The 27,418-nt window shown below is 42.4% G+C and overlaps 1 protein-coding gene across 1 annotated transcript in view; it reads right to left on the reverse strand.

Moving 5' to 3' along the window:
- Positions 1 to 5,637: 5,637 nt before the first annotated feature.
- The window catches only part of bard1 (BRCA1 associated RING domain 1), a 35,848-nt gene continuing 14,067 nt past the window's right edge, over positions 5,638 to 27,418 (reverse strand). Inside the window, exons 7-11 of the mRNA XM_080785003.1 lie at positions 18,160 to 18,277; positions 17,414 to 17,549; positions 15,956 to 16,048; positions 7,786 to 7,883; positions 5,638 to 6,821 (exon numbers count right to left, since the gene is read on the reverse strand). Of these exons, the coding sequence (XP_080641129.1) occupies positions 6,480 to 6,821; positions 7,786 to 7,883; positions 15,956 to 16,048; positions 17,414 to 17,549; positions 18,160 to 18,277 (787 nt within the window). The 3' untranslated portion in view covers positions 5,638 to 6,479. The remainder of the gene's footprint in view (positions 6,822 to 7,785; positions 7,884 to 15,955; positions 16,049 to 17,413; positions 17,550 to 18,159; positions 18,278 to 27,418) is intronic.

The raw sequence follows: 27,418 nt of genomic DNA on the forward strand, positions 1-27,418 counted from the left end.
CAGGTGTTGTAAAAACCTACCGACAGCAGGTGAAATACAAAGTAAGCACACAACTTGGGGCGTTTCTTTCTTTCCTGTAAGGATAAGATATACGGATGGGAACGGAACACTGCAAAGCTTTGCTAAGCTTAACCACTTAGTATATCAAACATGTCACAACGCATGTCGTTGTGACCACGTTGTGAGCTTGCAGATTGGCTAGTTTTGCCGAAGAGATCTGGTGTAGAGGGCAAAAAGTGACCAAGTACACAGCCAACCCCATTCAACTAAGTATTAGTTTACTAGAGAGGGTTCAAGTGGACAAGAGCTTGTTTACAAGATGCACATAATCACACAGACACACATTTGTGTCCTCGTATGGCTTTTTTGTGCTTTCCACTGTGGCAGGAAATTATTACTTAGGTGCTGCTCAGTATTCTTATTATCAAACCCAGCAATGTGTATATGGTACTATGGTTTGTGACTTCATCAACCATGATAATGTAGTTTCAAGCCCCGTCTGTGATAGGGTAACATAGGCCGACAGAGTGGGTGGAATTTGACAGGAAGGATTTAGCCAGCAACTATCACAAATCATCTGCGAAGCGAAACGCACACCCGAAAGCCGTGGTGGACAGCATTTCTACAGTCAACCCAACTCTGGGCAATCCCTTTTCGCTTAATTGCCTTTATTGTTTTCCCCTGCGGTCCATATCCACCAAAAATATTCCTACAAACAGCTTGAACTTGTTATCTAAGCAATTAGTGAGCCAAGAGCAGGCTGCTTTAATTTCCCTTAATCAAGGAGTATTGTGTGATAAATCACCCGGCTAGAAGCTTGGCACCACAACAGCACCCTGCATGCAGAGATCACTTGGCACCAACCAGGAGACAAAACTGGGAAATCGACGTGTCTTCGTGCTGTAGAGCGCCATTCATAGCACATTATTCACATGCATGAACACAAGCACTTCCATCAACACACATAGCTCATTTCAGTTCATGTTAACGGTGTTGTCCCACACTGTACCATGTTAAGCACTCAAGCCAATAAGAAACTTGATGGGACAAAAGGATGTTACCCGCCACTCTTCTGCTATAGATTCTACCATAGACTTTCTGTTTTGCCACCTCCTCTATATATCTGCATAGCTCAGCCACTGTGGTGTGTGGCTGTAACACCGGCCTACAGTATACCTTAGGACAGACTTTAATGCATTGGCTTGATAGATTCCAGTTCCAGGTTGGCTTTTAAGAGGTAACACAACACTCTCCCAACAAACCCTGCCTATCCTGTGCGCAACACATCACCGCTTTTTGAGATGATAAATACTAGTCATTAATTCAAAGGTGAATTCTGGTAAGCTTGCACAATTCATCACCAGAATTTTTCTTTTTCCATTTCCAGAAAATCCGTTCCCGTTAACCTTACAGACCCTATTTCTGGGCTGTGATGGATGGGCTGTTTAATAACGGCTCCCAGCGCTCTGTAATGAGACAGAAATGAACATAGTATGAGGACCCCAGACTGAAAGAGGTGGCAGACTGAAAGACGGCGCAGAGGAACACGTCACCTTAAAAGCCACTAAAACACTGGGTGGGCATTCAGCGAAGCTGCAGTGTACTGCGAAGGAATGCAGATACGGAAGGTTGCCAGGTTCAAGCCCTATTCAAATATATTAAAAGAAAATAGCCTATATAAACATGAAGCTCACAATGCGCCATGCTTTAAGCTTGTAGATTGGCCATTTGATTTATGTTTTTAACATTTTTGTTAAAACGGCTACATAATTGCACATAACGATCGTCAAATATGTAAAATAATGGCTGATATAAAGTTCAAGCGGAGGTCCAAAATTGTATCCGGGGTCATTTCTACCATTAAAGCTGCAATGATTTAATGTCTCTCATTGTAGAAAGACAGACCTCATCCATCTGGCTTGAGACGCACTGGTCCGCAGACAGTTATGAAGCTGATGTCTATATTTTATCAATCAGTCTCAGTACTTCAACCCTTTGTGATTAATGGCGGTGTTTCGTTCATGTTAATTACTTTAACTGTCAAAGGATTATTCAAGTCTATATAGACATGTCTAAATGAATGGGAATGACGGGTATTGAGGGAAAGTGAGTGTTCCACATGACGGGGCATTACTGCCCACTGATGCCTTAATGCTACTGTTCCAGAGTAGATCCTTATTTAAAGCATGGCCTTGGGCTGCGTACCAACAGCTGAGACCTCTCTATAAGAAAAAAAGAGCAGGTGGGAGACCACTGTACAGTGCATTAAAAGAACATTAAATGCCTTCAAAGATGTGTATTTGAAGGCTTAAAATGTTTTTTTGTAAAATGGTCTCCCACCTCATCTTTTTACTTTGGACCTTGGCCTTATTGGGAACCCTCAGACTTTCCACTTGTGTGACAAATCTACATATAAGTGCCGTTTTACTTTGTACCCTTTGGCGTACTGTACCAGCATTGCTGCAACGAACCACAATAAGCAAGCCAGACTTCAACCTGGTCGCCTAAACCTTTTGTGGGTGTCCAGCCGCAGCAAGCAGGGCAAAAGTCAGGGAGAGAGACTCGTCACAGCACAGAACTAAACGAAAACATGTCTATGACTGAGGTTGACAGCCTCCAAAGATAGCCGATAGGACTTTGAAGTAGCAGTAAGTGGTTTCTGGAAAGGACATCTACAGCATACCTACTGTACTGCATGTAGATGTATATGGATGTATATATGTTGCAAAATTCAAATAGGAGCTTGCAGATTGAGCACTCAAACTCATTGAAATTTGAAACTGTAACCCACACACATGATCTGGATTTGAAATTTAAAAAAGTCACACAGACATCGAAACGCACCAAGAATTGTTTATTCTTGTGACTTGATAAATGTAAAGATATGAATAATTTGTGCTTGTGCAAATTTCAATGTGCAACATGTATATCGCATGTGTTCAAATTAAATCTATCCATGTCTCAAACTTTACAACATATATACCTTCATGTGTATGACCTTTCCTTCTTTTCATAAATGTGCAAGTGTGAAGAGCTAGGGCAGAGGACCTGAGCCAATACTTCATTCTCATTCCCTCAACACTGACTAGACCGGAGGTTTCACCCTCACTGGCTAGTGGCTGCCCACCAGTCTTTTGACCCCAATGCTGATCACTACCGTTAGTACATTCTACATCAACTCACCACCAGCTGCACAAGATGAGCGACAGGATTGAGAGAGACTGAATTCAGGTAATGAGATAAGCTAAGGAAAGAAGCGGGGAAGTATTGGGATCGCTTGAATGGGGAACGAGGCATAGTACAAGACTTTGTACATCACAAGAAGTAGGTCACGTAATTAGTTCCCTGAAACTAAGTTTGAAAAACTTTGATCAACTGGGAGTTGAGAGTTGGGGAGTGGAAGTAATTCCCCAATTAGATTTATGGCTTCTGATGGATTATTCCACAGAGGAACACGAATAACCCAAAACTCAGTTTGACAGCCCCACCCCCTCTCGTAGGCAGGGTTCGTGCTTCGATGTCAAGATGTATGCACATCATCTTTCGTGATTCGATAGCATAGGCTGCATAAACACCTATGTAAGACGCAGCCACACACACAGCATGATGGGCTCCATGTGAATGACTAACTGTAAACCCTGAGGTGACCTTTCTCCCGTTAGCATGGTGTGAATTTCAGGAATAACCCGCAACAATCTGTCAGTATTCATTTTCCATCAAGCAATTGATTATTTTGTGTCTGTCCCCAAGTGTCTATTCAAATTACAGTAGCCTACCACCCCCAATCCATTACAAACCACAGGCTTGTACATGGGCGTTTTGTAATAGGTGTACTACTTGCTCTTTTCATGAGACACCGACTTACTGTAGCTGGACGCTTTGAAAGATTGTTTTGTTTTTTTTCTTCTTCTTCTTCCTTTTTTTAAATAACAAAACTGTTACATAATGTGTGCCTGAAAAACAAAGAGAGAACTATCTGGATTAAGGAGAGAGAAACACTGTTATTATACAATCAATTATATTCCTTTTCAGGGGCACCAGGGGTCTGTTGATACAAATGTGGTTTACTATTATGTCTTCATAGAGTCAAACCGTTATGTAAAATAGAAAGAAAAGTTTTTAAGTTCTGGCAGTCCCCGTAGCACGCACACCCACACAGGATCATCACTAATAGAGTATGTATGAGCAAAGGGTACGCCAGGCCAAAAATAAATTCAAATTAATACAAATTCAAATTTGACATTTGAAAAGTAAAAACAACCTTTGGTGCTCCTCATGCTGTGAATATGTAAATATCTTCGAACGTATAAATGTGTATTCTGACATCCCGAGGTGGAAAAAGGAAATGTGTATTATTTATGGAAACAAAGACTATTTTGTTAAATAGACTTGAAAACGAAGTGTTATTCAGAAAAACGGTATGTGTCGTGTGTGTGGATTTCTTTAATCTTTTCTTTAATTTATGTTTTTTATTTGCGTGGGAGTGCTAAAGATCATTCACTGCCCTGCAGGTCACTATACAGCAGACTCTGCATGACAGCACGCCGATAACAGATACTGCACACACACAATTCCTTAACTGCTGACAAGGCCGGTATAGCTCCCTGCGTCTAAATGTACACCGGGCGCTGCATGTTCGCTCGCTGAAATCCCACCACAGCTCAGAGAACGTGGCTGCAAACAAATTTCCCTGAACCTAGTCCCACCACCACTCCTCCTCCTCTCTGCACGCCAATGTCGAACAAAACAAAACATACAACTCTCTCTGCTATAGGTTAAAGCTGACCCTGCGAAACACACACGGAACCTGTCCACCGGGAAGAGGTCTGTTGTGAATTTAGGTCAAGATAAAAAACTATTCACCCGTCTTGCTGCTGTGGGAGACAGAGAGTGAGATGGTAAAGAAGATTGTGGTGGATAAGGGTTTGGTGCCGCTCGGTGAGTTAAAGGGCATTTACTCACAAGTTCACCCGCCCTCCCCCATTCCAATGCATTACCAGTCAGTCTGGGCTTCTGTCCTGTCCGCACCACTAATTGCCTTCTACCCCCCCCCCCCCCCCCCCACCCCACGGTCGGGAAGGGGGAAGCAATTTAATGCAGCACGCACCAATCAATAGCAATTAGGCGCATCCCTGACTAATCCTATTGAAAACAGCATCTTGGGAGATGGCCAGTATGAGACCTCTGGAGGCGCAGGGCCAAATCTGCTGCCTTGCACCGGTAGTGGTGCTGGTAGGGCAAGGGACGCACACATGCGCACACAGAGTACACACGCGCACACACAGAGTACACACACGCACACATACAGTGCACACACCTTGCAGAGACAATAGGGAGAAGAAAAGTTTTTGCATCCTTTCCAGCGCAACTACGAACTGACAGCGATAAATTGCCTTGCATTTCCTCATTCTATAATTAATCTTGCTTTATAATCGATTTTTTCTTTCTTTCAAAGACCCATTTTCTTTGTGTTTCTTTGTTTTACCAGTCACATTGGCAATTAGAGTTAATTAGTTAATTAACTATTTCTGGTGAGTATTAACTCACGCGGTAAGACTACCATTGACAAGAACACAAAACAATTGATTCCAATACGCTGTACCCACGGTGCAAAACAGGGATATTCATTTTCAAATGCATTTAACATGACTTTTATACAAAAAGAAAACACCTTTACAGAACACACAATAGTATGTGTTATACATCATGAATACGACACAATAAATTGTCATAGCATGTCTATAACACAATACAGACATTGAGTCATGTTATGGTATTCCTGTCTAGGAGCTCTTATCAACACACAAAAAACAAAACAAAATTTGTATAGTTTTCAAAGGATCATTCCATGGATCAATACATGTCATGGACGCAAAACAAATTTCAGTGCAAGCCGACAATAAAGTTGTATCATATCGTATCATTAGGCCTGGTAAATGCATCAATATTATATCGAGACTAGATATTCTAGACTATACTTATACCGATCTAAAGCCTCACAGCGTGTTGTATCGTGACCCGTTATGAACTTGTAGATCTGCTATTTTGGGGTGTAAAGATTAAAAAGTTATCGTCACAAATAATACCATATTGGTCCAAAATATAGTGGTATTTAATTTGGTAATATGATTGATTTAATACTTTATTGTCAGAAATGTAATGTGTACATATCTTTCACGTAAAGCGCACGCACTGGGCTGCTGGCCTGTAATTGATTCAGAACTTTGGTAGGTTGTATTAGCAACATTAGTCCAGATATTGTCCATGATGCCATCCACTGTCAAAACAAGTCTCAAAATGACACATATAGCCTCAAGGCTACATGTGAATTCCCATTCCCATTACAAGGAGTCCGTGGCCTAATGTATATGAAATTCGGGTAAAAATGTTTAAGAATCACTGATTGGCATCACAAGTTTAACTTGAACCAGACTAAAGGTTTTAGCGGCTCCATTGCTTTTCAGAAAAATGCAACCACCTTAAGTCCTAGAGTTGGGCACGGGCAGCAAGCGGAACGCTGCGATGCAGTCAATGACCCAGGAGGAGGGGGCCGACCACACCTTGCCCCGCCTCACCTCCGGTGGCTTGTGGGGGCCCCGGGGCTCGTACAGGATGTACTGGGTGCACAGGGCCTGGTCCGAGCCTGGCAGGGCATGGTAGGCGGCGGCGCTCAAGGTCTGCGTGACGTCGCTGTCGGGCTTGGGCTGCCGCATCAGGAGCTGGCCGCCGCCTTCCCTCAGCAGCTGGATGAGTTCCTCTTTGGGAGGCGCCGTGAAAGAGCCCAGCAGGAAGAAGAAACAGCCGTCGAAGAGGGGCGGGAACTGAGCCCGGGAGAGGAGATGGGGGAGGGGGTTCACGGAAACGGAGCGCGCAAGATGGGGAAAGGGGACGAGGGAAAACGCAGTGGGAGCCAGAGAGAGGGACAGAGAAAGAGACAGATAGAGAAATTAGACATCAACGCCCAACGCACCACAAGCGAGTCGTTTCATGATTCACGCAGGCCTGTTCCACATTAGCAGCTTTCTGCAGCATCAAAGGCCTGGCTCAGAAAGAGAAACAGTCAGGAGTTAGATCCCTTATCTCCAGCCGTTTAAAAGATGTTAATCATTCAGCGGGATTCACTGGGTAAAACCTCACGTCTTAACGAGAACAGAGGCGGAGGGAACAAAGTGGCGCCCTGTTACCATTTCCCTTTGCTTGTAATGAATTTTAATGCTGAATCATTGCATCGACTCAGTCTCACTGCTCTGCTGTTGTGTTACCAACAGTGTGGGGTACACAGCCGTTTGTGTTCTGTTGCATTTCCAACAGTGTGGGGTACACAGCCGTACAGTGTGGGGTACACAGCTGTTTGTGTTCTGTTGCATTTCCAACAGTGTGGGGTACACAGCCGTACAGAGTCGGGTACACAGCCGTTTGTGCGTTTGAGTCGTAACGTGTGCGCGCTCCCAAACTTTTTAAAGCAGCAGGAACAGAAGCAAATCGAGCCACCTGAGGCCGTTCTATTCGCAGCATCAATGAACTCAATTGTTTCTGGTTGAAAAGATTTTCACCAATATAGCGTGCCACTCTGCTCTAGTCTCCTCAGCAGTGACCATTTTCACTGCACAAAATGAAGAGGACCAGTCGAAAGGCAGGTATTTGTTATCCTGTTCAAGGACAGCGCTGTATTACACTGTGCTGAGCATCTCAACGGGCTGCTGCTGCTGTCCTTCAGGTAATAGAAAACATCTTCTACAAGTAGCTAAACAGAACTACGTACATGTCTGAGTGTTTCAGACTTACCAAGCTGCATCTGTTGATGCGGCTGCGCTGGGGGCCTTCTACTGCCTCGTACTCAGGCTCAGGAATCCAGGTGCCTGCCTGCAGGCATGCATCCACCCCTAACAGTGGACAGAGGGGGGGGTAACACCAATAAAAAGATAAAAACACACATAAAAAGCAAGTGAGACTTGCAAGCGAGACGGCTGCAGATGAGGATATACGATGGCTGCATCCCACTCATCGTCGTCAGTGGCTAAGATGAAAGTGCTGCCATCACTGCGTGTGTTGACCAACAACAAGCGCCATCCCCAGTATGATGGACTTAATGATGCAATTACTGTTCAGAATAACAGAAGACTTAAAAGGGATCAAGCTCCATCTCTACCCTGCCTCACTGGAGCTGCGTGACAGCAAAAAAATACTATTTTCAGGAAAAAGATGAAAAATGTTTCCACTAAAACTCTTTTGTGATTTTTTTTAAGCAGAAAATACAAGCACAGTGACAGTGAAAATCACGCTGCCTTCACGACCCAACGCTGTCACAGATAAAAGATGTTTTTGAACAATTGTATTAGATATGGGAGTCTTCAGATGCAGCTATTTTTCAGTAAATACTCGGTTATTTCATTGTTGATTTAAAAAAAAAGACACATGGGGGAGGGAAACATGGGGTGGAAAAAGATGGCAAACATGATCCATCCCTGACAAAGCATTGACATGATTGCAAATACATCTTGCTTTAGATTCTACAATCACACAAACACAATATAATGACTAAAACGGCTGTGCAGCAACTTAAAAATAATAATGATACCCTTGTTTGTAATGATAATTCATAGATTTTGCATTAAATACTGTCAATGCAAATGGCCTAGCGGACTTAATGGAGATCGACATGGTGCCCCGTGCGTGTCGCCACAACAACTACACGCAAGCCCCTCTTCATTCATTTCACCTCCCGTGGCCATTTAATTTCCCATGTGGTTATGCCTGGCTGCAAGATACAGTGACATTAACAGATTAGGTTACAATGTGTGCGAATGCCCCGCCACAACATGGCCATCTAAAGATGAGACACAGAAACCCAGCAAATTATACACGCACGCACGCGCACGCACGCGCACGCACGCACACAGTAACACTGGTTGGGTATAATTACATTTCCTCATCCCCCTTAATTACAGCTTTCATTTGGAGACCTTGTTGGGGGGGGTATTAATCCAGCCCTCGCTCCGGACGATAGCACTGGTTCGTTAGCCCGGTACCAAGAACTCATCATTAGCATATCTGCTAATTACAGTTGCACAGAAGACGAGTGCGATCTGCAAACCCTTCAAACTCTGCCTTATATCCTAAATGAGCAGTATATACAAAATAAAATAATGCGTGTGCACTGGATGCACAAGTATGAGGGCTTTATTTCCCTCCTCAAGTACCAGCAACTACACCTAGAAGGCGAATTCACTGTGGTGTGCACCGCAGTGAACCGCAGCCATGTCCAGTTCCAGAGGGGCTTTGCTATGAGGGCATGCAGGGGACACTAACACACACTAACATAAAGAAACTGGGGGTGACGGGGAGAGGGAGAGAGAGATGTGTATCCACCACAGCTTGGATACACTAGCTCCACAATAAAACAAAGCACAGAATGACAGAGTAGGGCCGGCAAGAAGCAAACTGTGGCTTTGCTATGAAGGCATGGGGCCAGAGTCACACACTAACATAAAGAAACAGAGGGTGACGGTGACAAGGAGAGAGAGAGAGAGAGAGAGAGAGAGAGAGAGAGAGAGAGAGAGAGAGAGATGTGTATCCACCAGAGCTTGGGTGCACTAGCTCCACAATAAAACACAGCACAGAATGAAGGAGTAGGGCCGGCAAGAAGCAAACTGTGGCTCGAACCTTGCCGTCAGTGGCAGGCTACTGAGGCATGGCACGCCCAGAGCTGCGTGCACGCATGCACACACACAAACGTGCACAGGCCCACACAAGAAACATGCCCAAGTGATTGTGGAGAGGAGACGAGATGTGTCAAGAGCTCAGCTGCTGTGGAGAGGACAGGGGAACGTGGAGGGTTCCACACACACACACCCACAGGCATGCAGTGCACGCATCGACAAACATTGAAATTTCTAACTTCTAAATAAAAGATGGCAGGGACACAAGGGGTGTGCACAACATTTGGCATTAATTCTCTCTCACACACACACACACACACACACACACACACACACACACACACACACACAGTAAAGAGACTGCTGATGGATACACCAGTCAAGGGTATACCGCAACAGACACCTCTTTGACAGGCATGTCCTTTTCACTTCCCCTGAAGCAAAGCGTCTCTGAATATCTGCTTGTCGCAAGAAATGTCGTTCAAGGATGCCAGAGGCAGATTGGGAATGGCTACATTTTGGCTGGACCACATTATGGCGGGGCCAGCCGTATAAAGGTGAGTGTCTCCGAGTCAATGTCTGATTAATTGAAAATGATGGACCCTGTTGTAAACAAGTGTAATGTTTTATCATCGTGTTGTCCACAGTAACAGTTTTTGTATCGAGTTGTGCTTTTGTTTGAAATGTACCCATTCTGCATACTGTGAATACATTTTTCAATGAATCAACCAAGCAGACTTTTTACACCATTACAGAAATTACACCATTTGGCCCAGTTGGCCTAGAAACGAAGAAGCAAACCGTGAAGCAATCTTACCTCCAGGCTATAGCATGTAGTCTATTCTAATAACCAACCGTTTCTACAGTGTGTATTTGCCCGTAAAAATAGATATGTACAGACCGGAAAAAATATTAAGCAGACACATGTGACAACTTTTCATTTCCCATTCACGTGTCATAACATGAGCTGTGACTGTAATATAGCTCTAAGTAGTTTGTGTAGTCAGGCCACTGCTGTGAACACAATGCTAGGCTCTCCTCTATTTAACATCTCCGGCACCCTCCCTCCCTCCCCTTCAATTTGATTATTATAATAAACACATTTTTATAGCACCTTTCATGACATAAATGCAGCGCAAAGTGCTTTACAGAGTAAAAAAAGAGAAAAGCAAAAAACTAAAAATAACATAACATCGAATAATATCTTAGAACATAAAACATTAAAATAACAAAAGGCAGCAATTCAGGCAGAACAGTGAATACATGAATGACTAAAAGCTATGTGTAAATATTTCAGAGATTGGCCAGAAAGTTGGTTGAATTAAGTTCATAACATTGCGATCTTAAATTCCTTTAGGGTCTGTATAACACTGGGTACGAGTGATTAAAGGCTTGCTGTGTGTCTTTCCCAGGCCCCGAGGGTTTAGAACTCTGCCTCAAAACCAACTTAGTCAAAGGAACGTCTTTTGCACTTGACACGCTCTCACTTCTGTCAGCGTTTCTGTGAAGTCAGGAGAGTTTACGTAGCTGTTTTGGGGGAAGGAAAAAATGTGCTCGGCTCATACTTGACATTCAGGTCAGGAGCGTGCAAATAGAATTTAGAAATGGGCAATGTTTTCTGCTATGAATGCACCTAGACGCCAACCAGACAGATCTCATCAAACCCTTAGATGTCCATATGGAGCAGACCTGTTCTGACATTCCATATGTTGATCCTTCTCCCTTCCGAGGCCCTGCCTGGCCTTACTAATTAGCACACATGTTACGCCCTACCCGGCCCGGGAAAGAAAATCTCATTATGGGCATTGCCAGACCTGTTGTTTCAGCGCGACCTCGCCCTTTAGGGTGTCTTACTGGTAAATTAATCAATAAAATATTCTATATTCAATGTATTGCCAAAACCAGCTTAGAATTGATTTAGAATTTGTTTGTGTGTGCTCAGAGATACAGTAACAACTTTGATGATGTAATTTCATCAAGTCACTGACGTTATGGAGAGTTTCATGTTCACGTCTTCCTCGTAGATGTTTGGACTTTGGTCATGTCAGTTCATAAGTATAAAAGATCATCCTGGCTGGCTGAAAACAAAGGATCGGCCAACCAGCTCTGGTGTCCTCTCTGCTTGATCGACTGCTGAGCTCAGCAGAGGTGGAAACTGCAGAGAGGGGCTGCAAGAGCTCATCTAAAACGTATGAAACAGTATGGGCACAAAACCTCGCTACGTGATCTATTATCGACCATTATGAATAAAAGGTTGTCCGTCACCTTACTAATCGTGACATTCTTTTACCAGTCCATCTGGATCGAGACAATACAATCTCAGAACTAAGATTAAAGACACAGCATCAATGCAAAGTCTGTCCTCCTCACGTACAGCTCAGAATGCTGGGGACTGGTTAAAAGTTGAATACTTACTTCTGGTTAGAAGTTCCTTCCACAAAGGGTGCTTGAGAAAAATCTGCTAAATCTCATGTTAAGTTTCTTCTATTATGTTGATGAACTGAAAATCTGGAATGAACCCCAGTTCATTCCAGGTTGGGACCTTAGGGCCACTCACTTCATAAATATTTCATATATGCTGCTACTACAGTACCTTCACAGGAGTCTCTTTATTTTTTTTTATTGAGCACACAGCTCGACATTAGTCTGTTTTAAGTTTAACTGACATTTTCCTTCTCTCTACTCTCAAGATTATCCATTTTGTAACTGAAATTCATGTTGTCTTGTACAGAAAGTAATTTTTTTAAACCTCTAATCTTGTGACGTGACAATAAACTTGACAATCGGCTTGTGCCCTCCCCAAAGCATTCCTCTCACCAACCATCTGTCTGAACATACTGGCTGTCCCTACAGAGCACAACCTCTCACCGTTCTGAATCTGGTGCTGAGCATGTGGGTGTCTGTGTGCTGCTCCCAACTTGTTCATTGATCATGTAGGAGTGCACAATCTTTAAACACTTCAAGTTCTCCTATTAAACATTACTGGTGTAAGACATTAGCTGCAACAAACAGTATGCAACTCCATAAACGAATACAAAACAGAAAAAGTACCAAGATCCTGGCACTGCCTCTTTAAAAGTAACCAACATGAATGGAAACACATTTCTTGTATTATAATTGTGCATTAAATTACTATACTATTGTGCTATAACTGCACAGAATTGTGTTGTGATGATTTGATCGTTATATTGATTATCAATAAAGCCCAATGCCTATCGTCTCTATACTGAACTCAAAATAAAAAGCAGTTTTCTGAAAAACTCAAGGCTTATAGCTTACATATCGAGAGTGGGTTAACTGGCTGGTTGACACCGGCAGCTTTCTGCACGGGGGAGTTTGGAAGCTTTTAGTTTCTTTCTGCTGGGAATTGGTTGCTCCTAGCTTAACCCTGATCCATGACGCCGAAGCTATGGCATTGGCATTTAGAAGAGCCCTACTGAACAGTTAGTGATGACAGCTCTGAGGGACAGCTGAACGGCAGACACTCAAATCTTTCCTCCCACCAAAACAACCTTTGCTCACAACCTTTTACCCCCTTTTTTTCTCCCCAATTAAATCGTCGTGCCAATTGATTCCGGCCACACACTTGCTGTGGTACTTGTCACTGTTTAATCTTACCGACTCACCTGCCAGTGAGGATCCACCACCGGGAGGATGTAGAGCCTTCGTCCTACTCCTCCCGCTCAACTCTCCCTGCTGACAATTATCAGTTGCACCATTGTGGATTCAAACCTACAACCTCCGCGGTGGTGGGATAACGAAAGATTATATTAAAGACCCGGGCTGTTTGGAACCTCTGTGAAAGAGACTTATAAATGAATATTTTCTGTTGTACAGTTGTCCCTTAGTTTACCGGTATGTTGTGTCCTTTACCTTTATTCCCCTAAGGAGCTAAATAATTGGGTGGAAATAGTCAATTTGGAGTGTCCTTGGCTTCTATGGAATACATTGAAATACCTCTACTACAGCATGCATATATTCAATGTTCATGGTCACCTGGTGCAGCTGAGTGGAGAGCTCCTGATTCAGTTTAAGCAGTGTTGTCGTGAATGAAAAGTACCAGCCAGTAGCCTGTTTATGCAAACCAAGAATTAGATGGTGGTAACGGCAAATAAGTTGGCTTCTCTTCTCACAAATCTTTTTTCGTTTTTCATGGACAATTCAATTTTTTTTCATCACGTGTAATTCCTGTCACTGCTCACCCCTACAGTTGGTCATGTGGGCGGTGTAGACAGTCATTTGTCTCCTTACTATACACACTAGTGTGTATAGTAGTTTCCAGGAGACTCTTTTCACCTGACAGTGAGAAGTTTCAGTGGGAGGACGTAATGCATGTGGAAAAACACCATATCTCCCCACTGAACAGACAACCTGACCACCAATCTACAGTATAGTAGTCGCTAGGGAAGTTACCGGGGTCCCACCCATGAACACAGGGTACTGTAGATAATAAGTATATTGGTTACGTTTATTCCTTTAGATAATTTATTGCTCGTTAATTTATGTAAAGAATCAAAGTTTTTGTTGCAAAATGAATCAAAGAAAATTAAATCAAATGAGGCAGAATTAGCTACTGTGATTTCCTTGGTTCCTTGCCAAAGTTATACTGCATTTTTTGTAATTAATGATAATAAAGGTATAACACATCTCTGCCAAGTACTGCCAGGTTCTGGTTAAAGATTACAGGCGTCAGGCATACAGTGTGACTAACATGTTACTAGGATTTTACACATTTGGCTCCACAGAAAAAGCCTATCATTGTGTAACCTGTCCAAACATGGTCCAGGTAGTATACGGTACTTTTATTAGCAACAAAAAATAATAATAAATAAATAACGAAAAAAGACAAATATTGCCCTCTATTACAGTAGACACTTTTGTCTGGTCAGCGTAGCATCATTCTGCATTTTTACTTGGGACAGCACAACAATACAGGACAGGGTTATAACATTTAAACACTAATACCTGCTTTTGGTGAACCACCTGGTCTAAGTATGTCTGACTCGCACAGACATGAATATGAGGAACAAGAGGAGGAATATAGTAACATGCTACTGTGTGTGTCGTATCGATTTGAACCAAATGGACAGAGAAAGTCATGCAGAAATATGTGGAAAGGGTCACTGAGGTTGTGTATGACAGAAATTACTGCTGGTATACAGCTGCAGTATACACAGGACAAATGGGAGCTCTGGGAATTGTTTGGTGATGTCAACAGAGGATGAATCCTGGTGTGGCGAAAAAAGAAAAAAAACTTTGACTTTCAAATAATAGTCCATCCTGCGTATCGTAGTGTGTGCACCCAAACTACGACTTGAGACTGCAACCACTGATAGGCTCACAAAACAAACTACGACTTGAGACTGCAACCACTGATAGGCTCACACCCAAACTACGACTTGAGACTGCAACCACTGATAGGCTCACAAAACAAACTACGACTTGAGACTGCAACCACTGATAGGCTCACAAAACATCTTGATGGTGGTAACACTGTATAGAAAGGTCGAAGGAATAAACACATTCATAATGCATTTATACGTATATATCCGGTACCCAACCTTCCTAGTTCACAACTAAAGCAATTTGCAAGTGTGTCACACAGATTTGTGCAGTGCTGGTCAGCAGGCTGTGGGTCCACTTCCCAATGCACTACAAACACTCAGAACAGCCACAATTCTTTCTATAATGGACAAACCTCGACATCAGAAAAAGACAGAGCATATACTGTACAAGTCTTTTGGAATAGTACATCGATCTAATGTTAAAAAAATATATATATTATTTTAAATGGCTTGTTATTCATTACAGTATTACATTTATTTCCATATGTGGCCCCTGAACATCTCGACACCTACCCAGGTGGGCCTCGAGTTGCAAAACGTTTGAGTAGATTTCTTTTGAAAAATGACAGCACAAAAACTTGGGATTCTTTGGTAAAATTCCCTAGATGTTCCATGACTTTAACAGTTAATGTATCAACAATCAACACTTAGTACTTGCTGAGTGTACTGTTAAGAGCTGTGGTCATGTGTATCTTAATGGCATAACATCATAAAAAGGACCGTGTGGCTTAATGGCTAAAACATTAGTACTGATTAGTACCGAGGTTATTAGCCGTTTCCTGCAGGGCCCTTCTATAAATAAAAGGCATACAAGTAAATAGTTTTTTCGCAAGCCTGGCATATTGCAGCATCCCATGATTCCCATAGCCTTTGAGCAGTGATACAGTCTGATATCCTATTTGAATTCATCATTCACACACACAGACACACAAGGCGAGAGCTCGTACTCACAGCTATATCTGAGCACCCAGCTACCAGCGAGCACACCCAGGAGGCTGGAAAGGGTGGTGGGCATGGGTCCGTCTGGTACCACAACATGGCTCACTGGGGGGGGGGGGGGGGGGAGAGAAAACATATCTCAATCAGGTACAGTGTACACACACACAGACTCACAGGATAAGTAGCATACTGGATGGGTACAAAATAGAGTACCTGCGGTTAGTCACAAGCATATAAATGGAGTGTATCGTTACATTCAACATCAAATCTCAGGTGGAAAAGACAATGTCATTTAATTCTCCTTCACTTGTTCAAAAACAGCAATGAAACCTTTTATTTTATTATTTTTATTATTTTTTTTAATTTTTATATACCTTTTATGGTGAGGTATTTGAAAGACAGAGAGTCTGACTATTAAATGCCTTTGTTCAGATTGCTGATTGACTGCAATGATTATGCAAGTCTGAGAAACCGCCCAATTCAAGAGACTGAGACAAAGACACAGAATTATGAGTTAATCAAAAATTAAGCACAGGCTTATTGCCTCTTCAGTCAACAAGCCGCAGTGGCTGACAACTACGAAATGACTATAATTATATCTCCGGGGCAAAAGGATCCTTGCATAGTGCGTCAAGTGTGGATTCGCCTCGCCTTAAGTTCAACATGCGAGTGATTTTCTGAAAGCGTCAACTTCAATCCCCTCCGGTCAGACGGGGAGAGAAACACTTATAATTTCCATTACGGTTTGTTCGTCACTCTGACAGTGCTTCCAAACGGCTTATGCGGAATCGCTTCAATTACTTTTGCATTCTGCTGTTCTTCCAGCCATTACTAGGCAACAGTGAAGAAGCTGCCACCTCGACTACTCTATCAGAATGACATATGAAGCTATGAAAGCTCTCACTAGTTACTGCTGTGGTTCTGTGAGTGATAATCCTTAAGTAGCTACCATCTGGACTGGAGGTTCTCTTTTCTTCATTTTTTTTATGAAGACAAAAAAGGTCAAATTTAGCTGGTAAAACTTAAACGTCTGCGTGGGATGTGAGACAAAAACTTCCTTACTTCAGAAGTATAAAACACTATGAAAATGATTTTGAAATGCTACAAACACTCAGTTGATGAGTGCTGTACCACTTCAGACTTCACCTCACCCATTTACACTCCTCTCCTTGTATCCGATTCTCTTTTTGTCACATTGTTGTTTACTATACTTGTTCATATGTTTGTTACTTTGATACGTTTATTCTTGACCACAAAAGTTGAAATGTCATTTAGTTCACATTTAGTTTAGACAGATGCTACTGTAGGTTAGATTTTTTTTACCAGATATCCTAGTTTCACTGAGGCACGCCGCACAACATTGCTCATTTTGCACTCTACTTATGTGACAATTTACCTTGTTTGTGGGTTCATGCTTACACTGATGATCTCGCACTTGTTAAGGGTGTCTGCTAAATGCTTAAATTGTACCTGAGCCGGAGAAAGCATCCGCTTTTTTTCCTCCCAGTAGCCGGCCCAGTTTGGCCACTCGGTTCTGCTGAGCTCGGGACAGTTTACTGGCCAGAAGCACCACCTGCTCCTCCCTTCTTGCCACCACACTGCTCAGCTAGAACGGTACACAACAAAATAGCACACAGGGTCAAAAAAAGAGAGAAGAGGACGCACTCACCCACATAATGAAAAGTCTTGTACTCTAGAGGAAAGGCGTCAAAGAGAGAAAAAAGGACGATGGTCTTTTTTTAAGCAATGGTTAGTCATTAAAATGTGCTGTACCCCAAGTAGAAGGGTTCATCTCTGTGGGGACCTACAGTACGGAACATCGACGACATTATGGTTTATGAATGCATGCATCATTTAGTTTCAGTCTCATGTTTCTACTACAGTAGGTCAAGGTCAAATCTGACTTCATACCAGTTTAACCCATTTTGGGCGTGAACCCCTTTTGGTGTTAGCATTATGTTATGCTTTAGCTATTGAAAAATAGCAGATCTACAAGCTCATAGCGCGCCACCGAGTGGCGCGCTACGAGCTTGTAGGTCAGCTATTTTTGAAGAATCGTGAAAAGTGAAATGAAAGTGTTTGAGAACGACTGACATAGAAAAACATAGCTTTTTCAAGAAAACAGTCAGGATTTAGAAGACATTTGCAGAATCGTTCCCAGGTCAGAATAGGTTAATCTTGTGCCATACACTATTCTAATTCCCATGTGGCCCTACCGAGGCTGGAGGAGTAATGGCTATGCCAGCAGGGTCGGGTCCTTCCAAGACTGTCTGGAACACTGCCTGCATCTCCGGAGTGACTGCGTAGTCTGCCGGCCGCTTTCCATGCAGATTCCTGTCATTAAGAAAGAGGCTTTGTTTTACTTGAAAACAAATCAAATAAAACACGCACGCACACACGCACGAGCGCACAGTAAAATTGCAGTCTGTGTGTGTACAGAGGGCAAAGCCAAATATATAAAGATGGATAGCATCATGACAGGTATACCCGAGTGTGTAAGCACAAGACTGGTATTGTTTCTGCTTCCCCGTGTGCGTGAATCCATGTCTCAGTCCTGTTCCACTCCAGTGCATACACACTACATATGGATGCTAAAGGTTACATTTACTTAACCACGTATCCCCTATACACTTAGTAAAACGGACCCGAGTTGGCTCTCTACTTAGACTGCCTGCCCCCCAGTCTACACCAAGCTTGTGAGCTTGTGAATCCACTCAGAATTCCAACATCCCATTATTTCGTCTGTCAGGTTAGTGTTAGGTTAGGGATAGGGTTAGTCATAATGGGGGCCAGTCAGAGCAATGGGACGTCTAAAAATAATGACACGTTACCACCAGAATGTGGATGCTGCGGTTCAAGTGCAAATGTGTAAAATACATATTAGAAGAATAGGGACAAGTTAGCCGTCGTTCAGTGATTAGTTAGTTCATTACAGTGCACGTTGTTAACACTTTGGCACGCCATGTATCTGTATGCACACAGCGGTGAGAACAAGTTTCCCGCATTTATCTAGGCCAGAAGCACGTTAACAGCATGCCCATATTCTGGGCATGCCAAAATAAACATTCTCCAAAAATAGCTAATCTATCAGGTCATAATGCGTTGAGCTATGAGCTTGTCGATCGCCTATTTACGGCGAAGACATTTGGATTTTGGTGTAGGAGTAACAAGGAGGGGGCATGGTACTGTATAGGGCCCAGGGGGAACACGGTTAACTATAGTCTAAGTCAGGGGTGGGCAACTGTGACGATGGCCAATATATTTCCACACTCACTCCATAGGGCCACAGTGCATATTACTGTCGTAGCATAAATAGCCGATCTACAAGCTCAAAACACGTCGCAATGCGACAAGTTTTGAGCTTGTGGATCAGCTATTTTTGCTATATTTTAATTGAAAACCTGAATATTTGCTATTTTTGAATTGGAATCCTGAAAAGTAACCTTTTTATTGAATTTCAAATACATTTAGTTATAGATATGTTAACTTTATGAGCTGTTAACATAACTACATTGTAGAGGAGATCTTGAATAAACAAGAAGGTGGCCGCACACACCAATAGCTAGAGTACCAATATGTATTAGGACAGCGAGAGAGAGTAGAGAGAGACAGCAGGTAAGACAGGAATATCCAACGTTTCGGCGATTAAGCCTTCATCAGGGAATACAGAGCACATAATGGTTCACACTTAAATATGGTGCCAGAGAGTCATGCAACCAATCAGAAGGGGGTACACAGGTTAAATAAGACCTGTCCCTGTGATATGAGAGGTAGGGATCATGGTCATGTGGTGTCTCAAGTTCAGTCTCAGAGTTTATCTCAAAAATGACTATAAGGCCTCCTAAGAGGCTCTGGAATAAACATTCCTTGTCATGGAGACACTACAATGTATATAAGAGTTACAGCAGAAAAGCAAATGTGAAATAAAGAACCATATAACAGCGATATCTATACAAAAATAAAATAAAAATACATAATTAAATACATTCAATGCAATCAATTTAACATCAACATTTTAAGTGGATTCAATACATATACTGGCAATAGACCTGAATGCCCCTCTATGGATAATGGAGTCGGCCTGTATACAGTAGGTATAGGTCACCTGCAGGTGAAAAGGGGGAAGGCGGCCATCAAAGTGAGGTTAAAAGGAGGATTTACCAAAATTGTATTAAAAGGTTAAGTATAAAGGTACAAAAATATTTTGATTTTTACAAAAAGGATTTGAGGTCAAAATCTACATTAAGGCCAAGGGGAGATAATGTTTTTAAGGACTGAATCCAGAAAGCTTCGCGTTTAAGCAGAAGCTGATCAATCTGTCCTCCTCTTCTAGATACAGACACTTTTTCTATGCCTATATAATGTAGAGAGGATACAGGGTGGTTGGCTTCCACAAAATGGGCGGCAACAGGATATATAATATTCTTGCACCGAATAGTCCTACGGTGCTCAGCTATGTGTGCTTTTAATTCACGCGAAGTCATACCTACATATGCCTTGCCACAAGGGCATGTAAGAAGGTAAATGACAGCCCTAGTTGTGCAGGTAATAATGCCTCTGATGGGGATATTTTTACCAGAATGAGGATGCTTAAATTTATGACATTTTCGAGTGCCGTTGCATTGGGCGCATTTATAGTTGCCGTTAGGAATAGGAGCCAATACACGTTGAGGGTAAATCGGACTTGACCAAGTGATTTCTAAGACTCTGACCACGAGAGAAAACAATCAGAGGAGGTTTGGAAAAGGTGTTATTAAATAATGAATCCGATTGTAAAATATGCCAGTGTTTCTTTATAATATGACTGAAATTTTCAGACATTTTAGAGTAGGTAGTAGAGAAGATGGTTGACTGAGTCTGTTGACTGTCTGTGAAATAAATCAGACCTGGGTTTTTGATTGATTTTATCCAGGGCGTTGTCAATCTGGGTATTAGAGTAGCCCCGTTCTTTAAATTTAGCCTGCATATTTGTCAAATGTCGGTTCAAATCCGTAGGTTTCTTGCAAATACGCTTGACTCTGCAAAATTGGCTATACGGTAAGCTGTTTTTTAGATGTAGAGGGTGACAGCTGTCAGCTCTCAGTAGGCTGTTTCGGTCAGTTGGCTTGGTGTAGAGGTCAGTATATAAAACACCATCTTCTCCCCTGCAGATCAGTAGATCCAGAAAGTTCAAAGAATGAAAATCTAAAGACATGGTAAATTTCAGATGATCTGAACATGAGTTAACAAACAAAAAAAAGTTATTAAGTTGTTCTCTTGTACCATTAAACAGAAGGAAGACATCATCTATATATCTTTTCCAAAGAGTTATATTTGTAAAAAATGGGTTTTGAGCAGGATTGAGAATTTTTGATTTCTCTAGGTACCCAACATACAGGCCTGCGTAATTATGGGCCATAGGTGACCCCATCGCTACACCCCTCTTTTGTAGAAAATAGTCATCCTGAAACATGAAGTAATTGTGTGTAAGTACTATCTCAGCCAGCTCAGTGGCCTTGTGGTTATAGTGTCCGCCCTGAGACTGGGAGGTTGGGGTTCAATCCCTGGCCGGGTCATACCAAAGACTCTAAAAATGGGACCCAATGCCTCCCTGCTTGACACTCAGCATCAAGGGTTGGAATGGGGGTAAGTCCCTGCGACATACTAGCGTCATGTACATCAAGCTGCCTCACGCTACAGAAACAGGAGATAGGCTCTTGCCCTATGGGCCTCATGGCTCGGCAAGGCTACTTACTTACTTACTATCTCAGCCAGAGTGACAATGCACGAGTTATGGCTGAGGTAGGGCGCTCTAATAGGAAATGTTCCAGGGCCTGGATGCCGCCTTCGTGAGGTACATTTGTGTACAGCGACTCTACATCCAGCGTGACAAGAAAGGTATCTGATCTTAAGGGTGCAAGGTTTTCAACAATGGATATCATGTGACCTGTGTCTTTCACATAGGACGGGAGGAGTTCATTAAAGGGTTTAATAAAAAAGTCATAACTACATTGGACACAAAAAGACAATAACATTTTATAATAGTCATTAAGTGCTAGTCATTTAATACTAGTCATGAAGTAAAGCAGGTTTGGAATTGTAACAGCTGAAATCAATACTATATCAGTATTCTAATATCAACATGCATTAAGTGAAGGTGGGGGCCGCATGTGGCCCCCGGGCCGCCAGTTGCCCAACCCTGGTGTAAGTGGTTAAGTGGACACATAATTACACAGAGATGAAAGCAAAAGTACCGTTACTAGCAATCACATGACAGTACATTTATTACAGACTCTGAATAGTTTCTGCTAATTACGTGAAGTAAGACCGATGACACCTTGCACCGAGCGAGGAGAGGAGACAAAGAATGGAGGGAGAATTAGGAAAGGGAGGAAGGAGGTGGGAAGGGAAAACCAGCAGGTCGTCTCTAAAAGATTAGGCGTCAGCAAAGATAACACCTGGGGGACAATTAATAGGTCCAGTGGTCCATAAAATATTTCATTTGGATTCATACCTCCACACAAACACACAGACAAACACACACACACACACACACACAGACACATGCGCGCGCGTGCACGCACGCACACACACACACACACACACACACACAAACAAATGGAAACGGTCCATGACTCCATCGTATTATATGCAAAGATCCACACACTCGGGCGGCAAAGACATCACTTTTGGTTTATGCTGCAGCATGCCGACAGAATATCTAAAGAAATTAAAAACAAATGTATAGAAAATTGTGCGGGGGAGGTGGAGTCTGAGAGCTGCTCTACTTACAAGTCTCCACTCGTATGCTTTTATTTTGTCAGAAGGGGAACCACAGGGGGAGGCAGCACCGTAGAGCCACAGCCGCAACTCCAATCAGGAGAGGAAAAATGTGTTAATTTCGCAAGCTCTGATCGGAATGCTGATTACTACTGCAGCAGCGCAGCATGCCGGCCTTCATTAACACCAAACACCAGACAGACACCTCAGTACTCATACACCAAGCAACAAGCTTTCAAATCAGTCAATCTAGCCATTAATTAATACAAAAACAATCGTGCAACACCCCTGATCGTGATCTGTGGAGCGGATCTAGAGAAGATGAGACAAGACGCCGGGAGGTGTCATGTCACCGGGGGTGGGATGTGATCATCTGTGGAGGTGCAGATACTCTCCCGGAGAGCGTTAAAGCAAAGGCTTGGTATCTGCATAAACAGGAGGTGTGCCAGTCCAAATCCACTGCATATGAACAGTATTCACTCGTACAAACACACACATACGGTACACACATCCAGAATAAGACCTTCCACCAATGTTGTCCAAGCTTCACCAATTTAAAAAAAGGAAAATTACATAGATTTTTGTAATGTTGTATAATGTTTTTTAGAACTAATCTAAATGATGTAGGAGTTTTCTAGGTGCATTTAACAATGAGGTCACCATATTGAATTTGATCATCACAAGTTGTCACCTATTTTTCAATCACAGACTTTGTCTAGTGCTTGGTTGATCTTGACCCAAATGTTTGTAACTCTGGCAAAATGCTGTATTATGCCTGAAGAAGGTCAGCGACCGAAATGTTGCCTACTTCAAATAAATTATCCTCTTAGCAGATTAACAGTGTGTGGGCGTATTTTTCTATTTTACCATTGACGTGCACTTGCCTACGCACCTGCTCCTAAGCCTCTACTGTATGTGTTTTTCTCAACAGTTCATATCTGTCCTGTGCAATTTGTGATTATGAACCCTAAACACCAAACAAATAAAAATGGTATTCATATGTTCCAATGTTCAATGCCAAAAAACAATCAATAACACCAATAATTGCAATTATTAGTGTGACAGTTAATAGTCAAATAAATTTGTCAACTTAATCGTGATGGCCCTATTTGTGATGAGGGCCTCTGTTCAAGAGCATACCTATTTACACACACCTCGACAGTGGGTGCAGGGCCAATGAGGCAATCATGGAAGGAGGCAGGGCCCGCACATCATATTTAGGCAAAGGAATTATTTTATTAAAGACAACGTTTCGATCTCACAGGATCTTCACTGACCTGATGAAGACCTCTTTCCACCTGTGTTCATTCACCCATTACACGGACCAGCATACACACATTGCTTCTGGGTTGCTTCAGTGCATAAGACAAGAAGCCACGTGTGTGTAAAACTATTACTTGAGAGAACATGGCCCTGAACTACGAAGATGGATTTGGTGTTTTTGATTGATTTATTGGTTGACTGAATTCTTTATTAGTCAAAGATGTAAACAGCACGGAGGTACAGTAACACTTGGGCTAAAAGGATAACATATTGTGGTCCTAGTAACTTGGGGTTTAACTCTGGATTTCCAGGTTTAGGAGTCACAACAGTGGTTTACTTCATACAGGGGGAACACCCATCCATCGCCATTTATGCCACACACACACCTAGCCTTCTCCGGAGCAGGGTATGAGGTAATAGATCAGTGGAGTAAGTGGTGGAAAAGGTACGCCATTGTACAAGTACAAATGGTCAGACGAATGAACAATCTCACAATGTGTCACTTCTCGACACGTTGTGAGCTTGTAGGTGTCTATTTTTATTAGACAAACTATAAAATGTGGCTTAAAAATGGGTTGATTTACACACAGAGTAGACAGTATGTTTTGGAATAATAATCTTAATCTACACATTAACGTGTAACTAAAACTTTCAAATAATTGTAGTCAAGCAAAATGTTACATTTGACCTCGGAGATGTTGTTGAGTAGAAGCGCATTGAGAAATGTAAATTCTTAAATACAGTAAACTTTTACTAAATATACAGTACTTTTAAATGCACTTAGAATGTGCAGATCATGGCAAAACCCTTTGGCTTTCCCTGTGGATTTGTGATTAGCCGAGATATAGTCCGTCATTGGAGGCAGTGTTATCTGTGTCAGCTTCTTGAGCCGTGAGCTGTTGGCTGCAAAGCAATATTAAAACCATTTAATTGTGCTTTTGTATACCCATATCATCCCACAACAGAGACTGATGGAAGCACTAAAGCCTTGTACTTGTACTAAGCCTACTTACCGCCTTGAATTGCTTTATTTATTTTTTATTTGCTCCCAGTCCCTAGTCTGTTTTAGGCCGCCAGAGTCGCAGCTGAGAGAAATCCTAAAGGCAGGGGTCGAGTTATAATCTGACTTTTGTGAGGGTCTCTTAAAATTACAAATGTTAGGGGCGGTAGTGAATAATGAATAGCCTAATGGGTGCACTTGCTGAGATAAAAAGATAGACTTTACTGCTCATTACCTGGTTCTACACTTTCACACACTCTCACACAGCCACCCACTACTTGCAACAACAAAACCGCCCCAGATCTGTGCTTTCATCTAGCTAATGCGGGAAAGGGATTTGACATTAGAAATATATTTATTTATTATATTTTTATTATGTTTCCTCTCTTGTGCGACATGGTCTACAATCTAGGCCCATGAATGATGGGATCAGTGAGCAGGGCTGACTGATGCACCATTCATCTTGTTAAGTTTCATAATAGGATTCTGTTGTGTACAATATAAACACAACCTTTCTTTACTGCCATGAACAAACTAGCTCTCTTTAAACAGAGACAGCTAGCAGAAACTGGCGTTGGGTTCCGCATAAGAAACACGCCTTGAGAACGAGTCTACGCAACATGCGTTAATTCGTAATCACAAATCTGGTTCTGTATATCCAGCTTTTTTCTCTTCCAAAAACAGTTCCAAAATATATATATATATGTGTATTTCTGTGGACAAATCACAAATGCCAAAATGCAGTATGCAAAACTTGTCGTGAACTTGTAATATATCCAGCTTTTTCTTTTTCCAAAAAACACTGAAAAGGTTTCATCTATAAGCTCCCAATGCTGATATTTTAATAATGATATTTCTGCTGAATCTTAGCCCTAGCTAGGTTCAAAAATATAATTGCGATCAGACGATAATAATTGTGTAATAATTGTGACATGCCTAATAACGACACCAATAAAGGTTCATCATCCAAATTCAGTATGAACACTTACACTTTGGAGCTGCTCAAGCAGCCAGGTTGGCTCACAACAGTGACTGTCCAAATGTACTGCACTTAGGGCAGGTTATAAATAGGTTTGCAAGATTGAGTCCCATTGACGTAAGCCTTGCTGTGTGTCGACACTCTGCAAGGTAAGCTTAAAATGCGTAGAACCGTCTCGTCTGAGATAAATGGCCCATAGTGTAAAATGTGTCGATATTCACTGAGCACTTTACTACATACCTTCCCTTTTGTATAAGCAGTCTATTAAAATACCGGTATGCTTTATTTTTTATTTCTTTACGGCGTAATGTACAAATATTCCATTGGCAATTATTGATTTGGGGGTTGGGATGGCACTCCGGTCAAAATGAGTGTGCAATTGTGAAAACATACGTGCTGTGAAAACACAGCACGAAACTCCACTTCTTTATTACAGAAAACAGAGATCTGCAAGACACCAAGTTTTCACTGCTGTGCCAATCACTCCATTAGGGAAAGCATTGGCAAATCCAGGCCTCGTCTCACTCAAGCTTCAGCCTTCAGGGAAATAACTTGGGTGGCCCAGTGTCGGTTCGGTCCAGTGTGCCGTTTGTGTGCGTGAGCAAGTGAGTGTAGGGGAGGTTAATTGACTGTGCGTGACGGAGAAGGATAGCATTTGTCTTGCAGCACAGTGACAGCTTCTCCCACTCTGTCTCTTTATCTCTCTCTCTCTCTCTCTCTCCCTCTCTCTCACTTTTGCCTAGCTGAGGAGTAGAAGGGTAAAGACTTGTAAATCTGTCACCACTATCCTCAGCCGACACGGCCAGAGCCCTCGTAGCGGAGAGAGAGAGACAAAACAAAAAAGCAACAATGGATGGAGAAGGAAGGTGGATATAAAAACCTAATGCCAACTGCCAAGGGAACGGGGGAGAAGAGACCGCAGTGCATGGCTGCCCTGACTTGACTGTCTGGCCTGTCGATGGGCATTGATTAACTGCCGTCCTCTCCTTCCTACGTGGGCGTCCTGTGGTGCACATGCCACGTTCCCACAGGGCCAAGAACGCTGAGGTGGCATCACCTGACCGCCCCGCAAATAATCAGTGTCCCTCGCCGTTCCCCCGGCTATCCATCTGCCTGCTGCACGTACAGGAACATGGGGAGCTAAGACCCATTTACTTGCTTTGACTGATGAAAGAGCTGACAAGCCTGACAAGCTGACAGACGACTAGGCATTTATAGACTTTATCCAAACACGCGGGGGACAGCAATCAGCGGAAGGCTATAATGAACAAATAAGGTTTATATAATACTAATGTGAACGCTAATAATTTGTGCAGGTAGTTGGAGCTGTTCTGGACCATCAAATCTTTGCCTCACTTACTGAGCCACCAAGTTGTCTAAAAATGAATACTTCATTAACATTCAGGATTCCAGCTTTCAGAAGGATAGTGGTTAATTTAGTAATAATAATAAAAATAATAATAATAATAATATT

Source organism: Protomyctophum bolini (assembly GCF_963924005.1).
Source record: "Protomyctophum bolini genome assembly, chromosome: 16".
NCBI lineage: Eukaryota > Metazoa > Chordata > Actinopteri > Myctophiformes > Myctophidae > Protomyctophum > Protomyctophum bolini.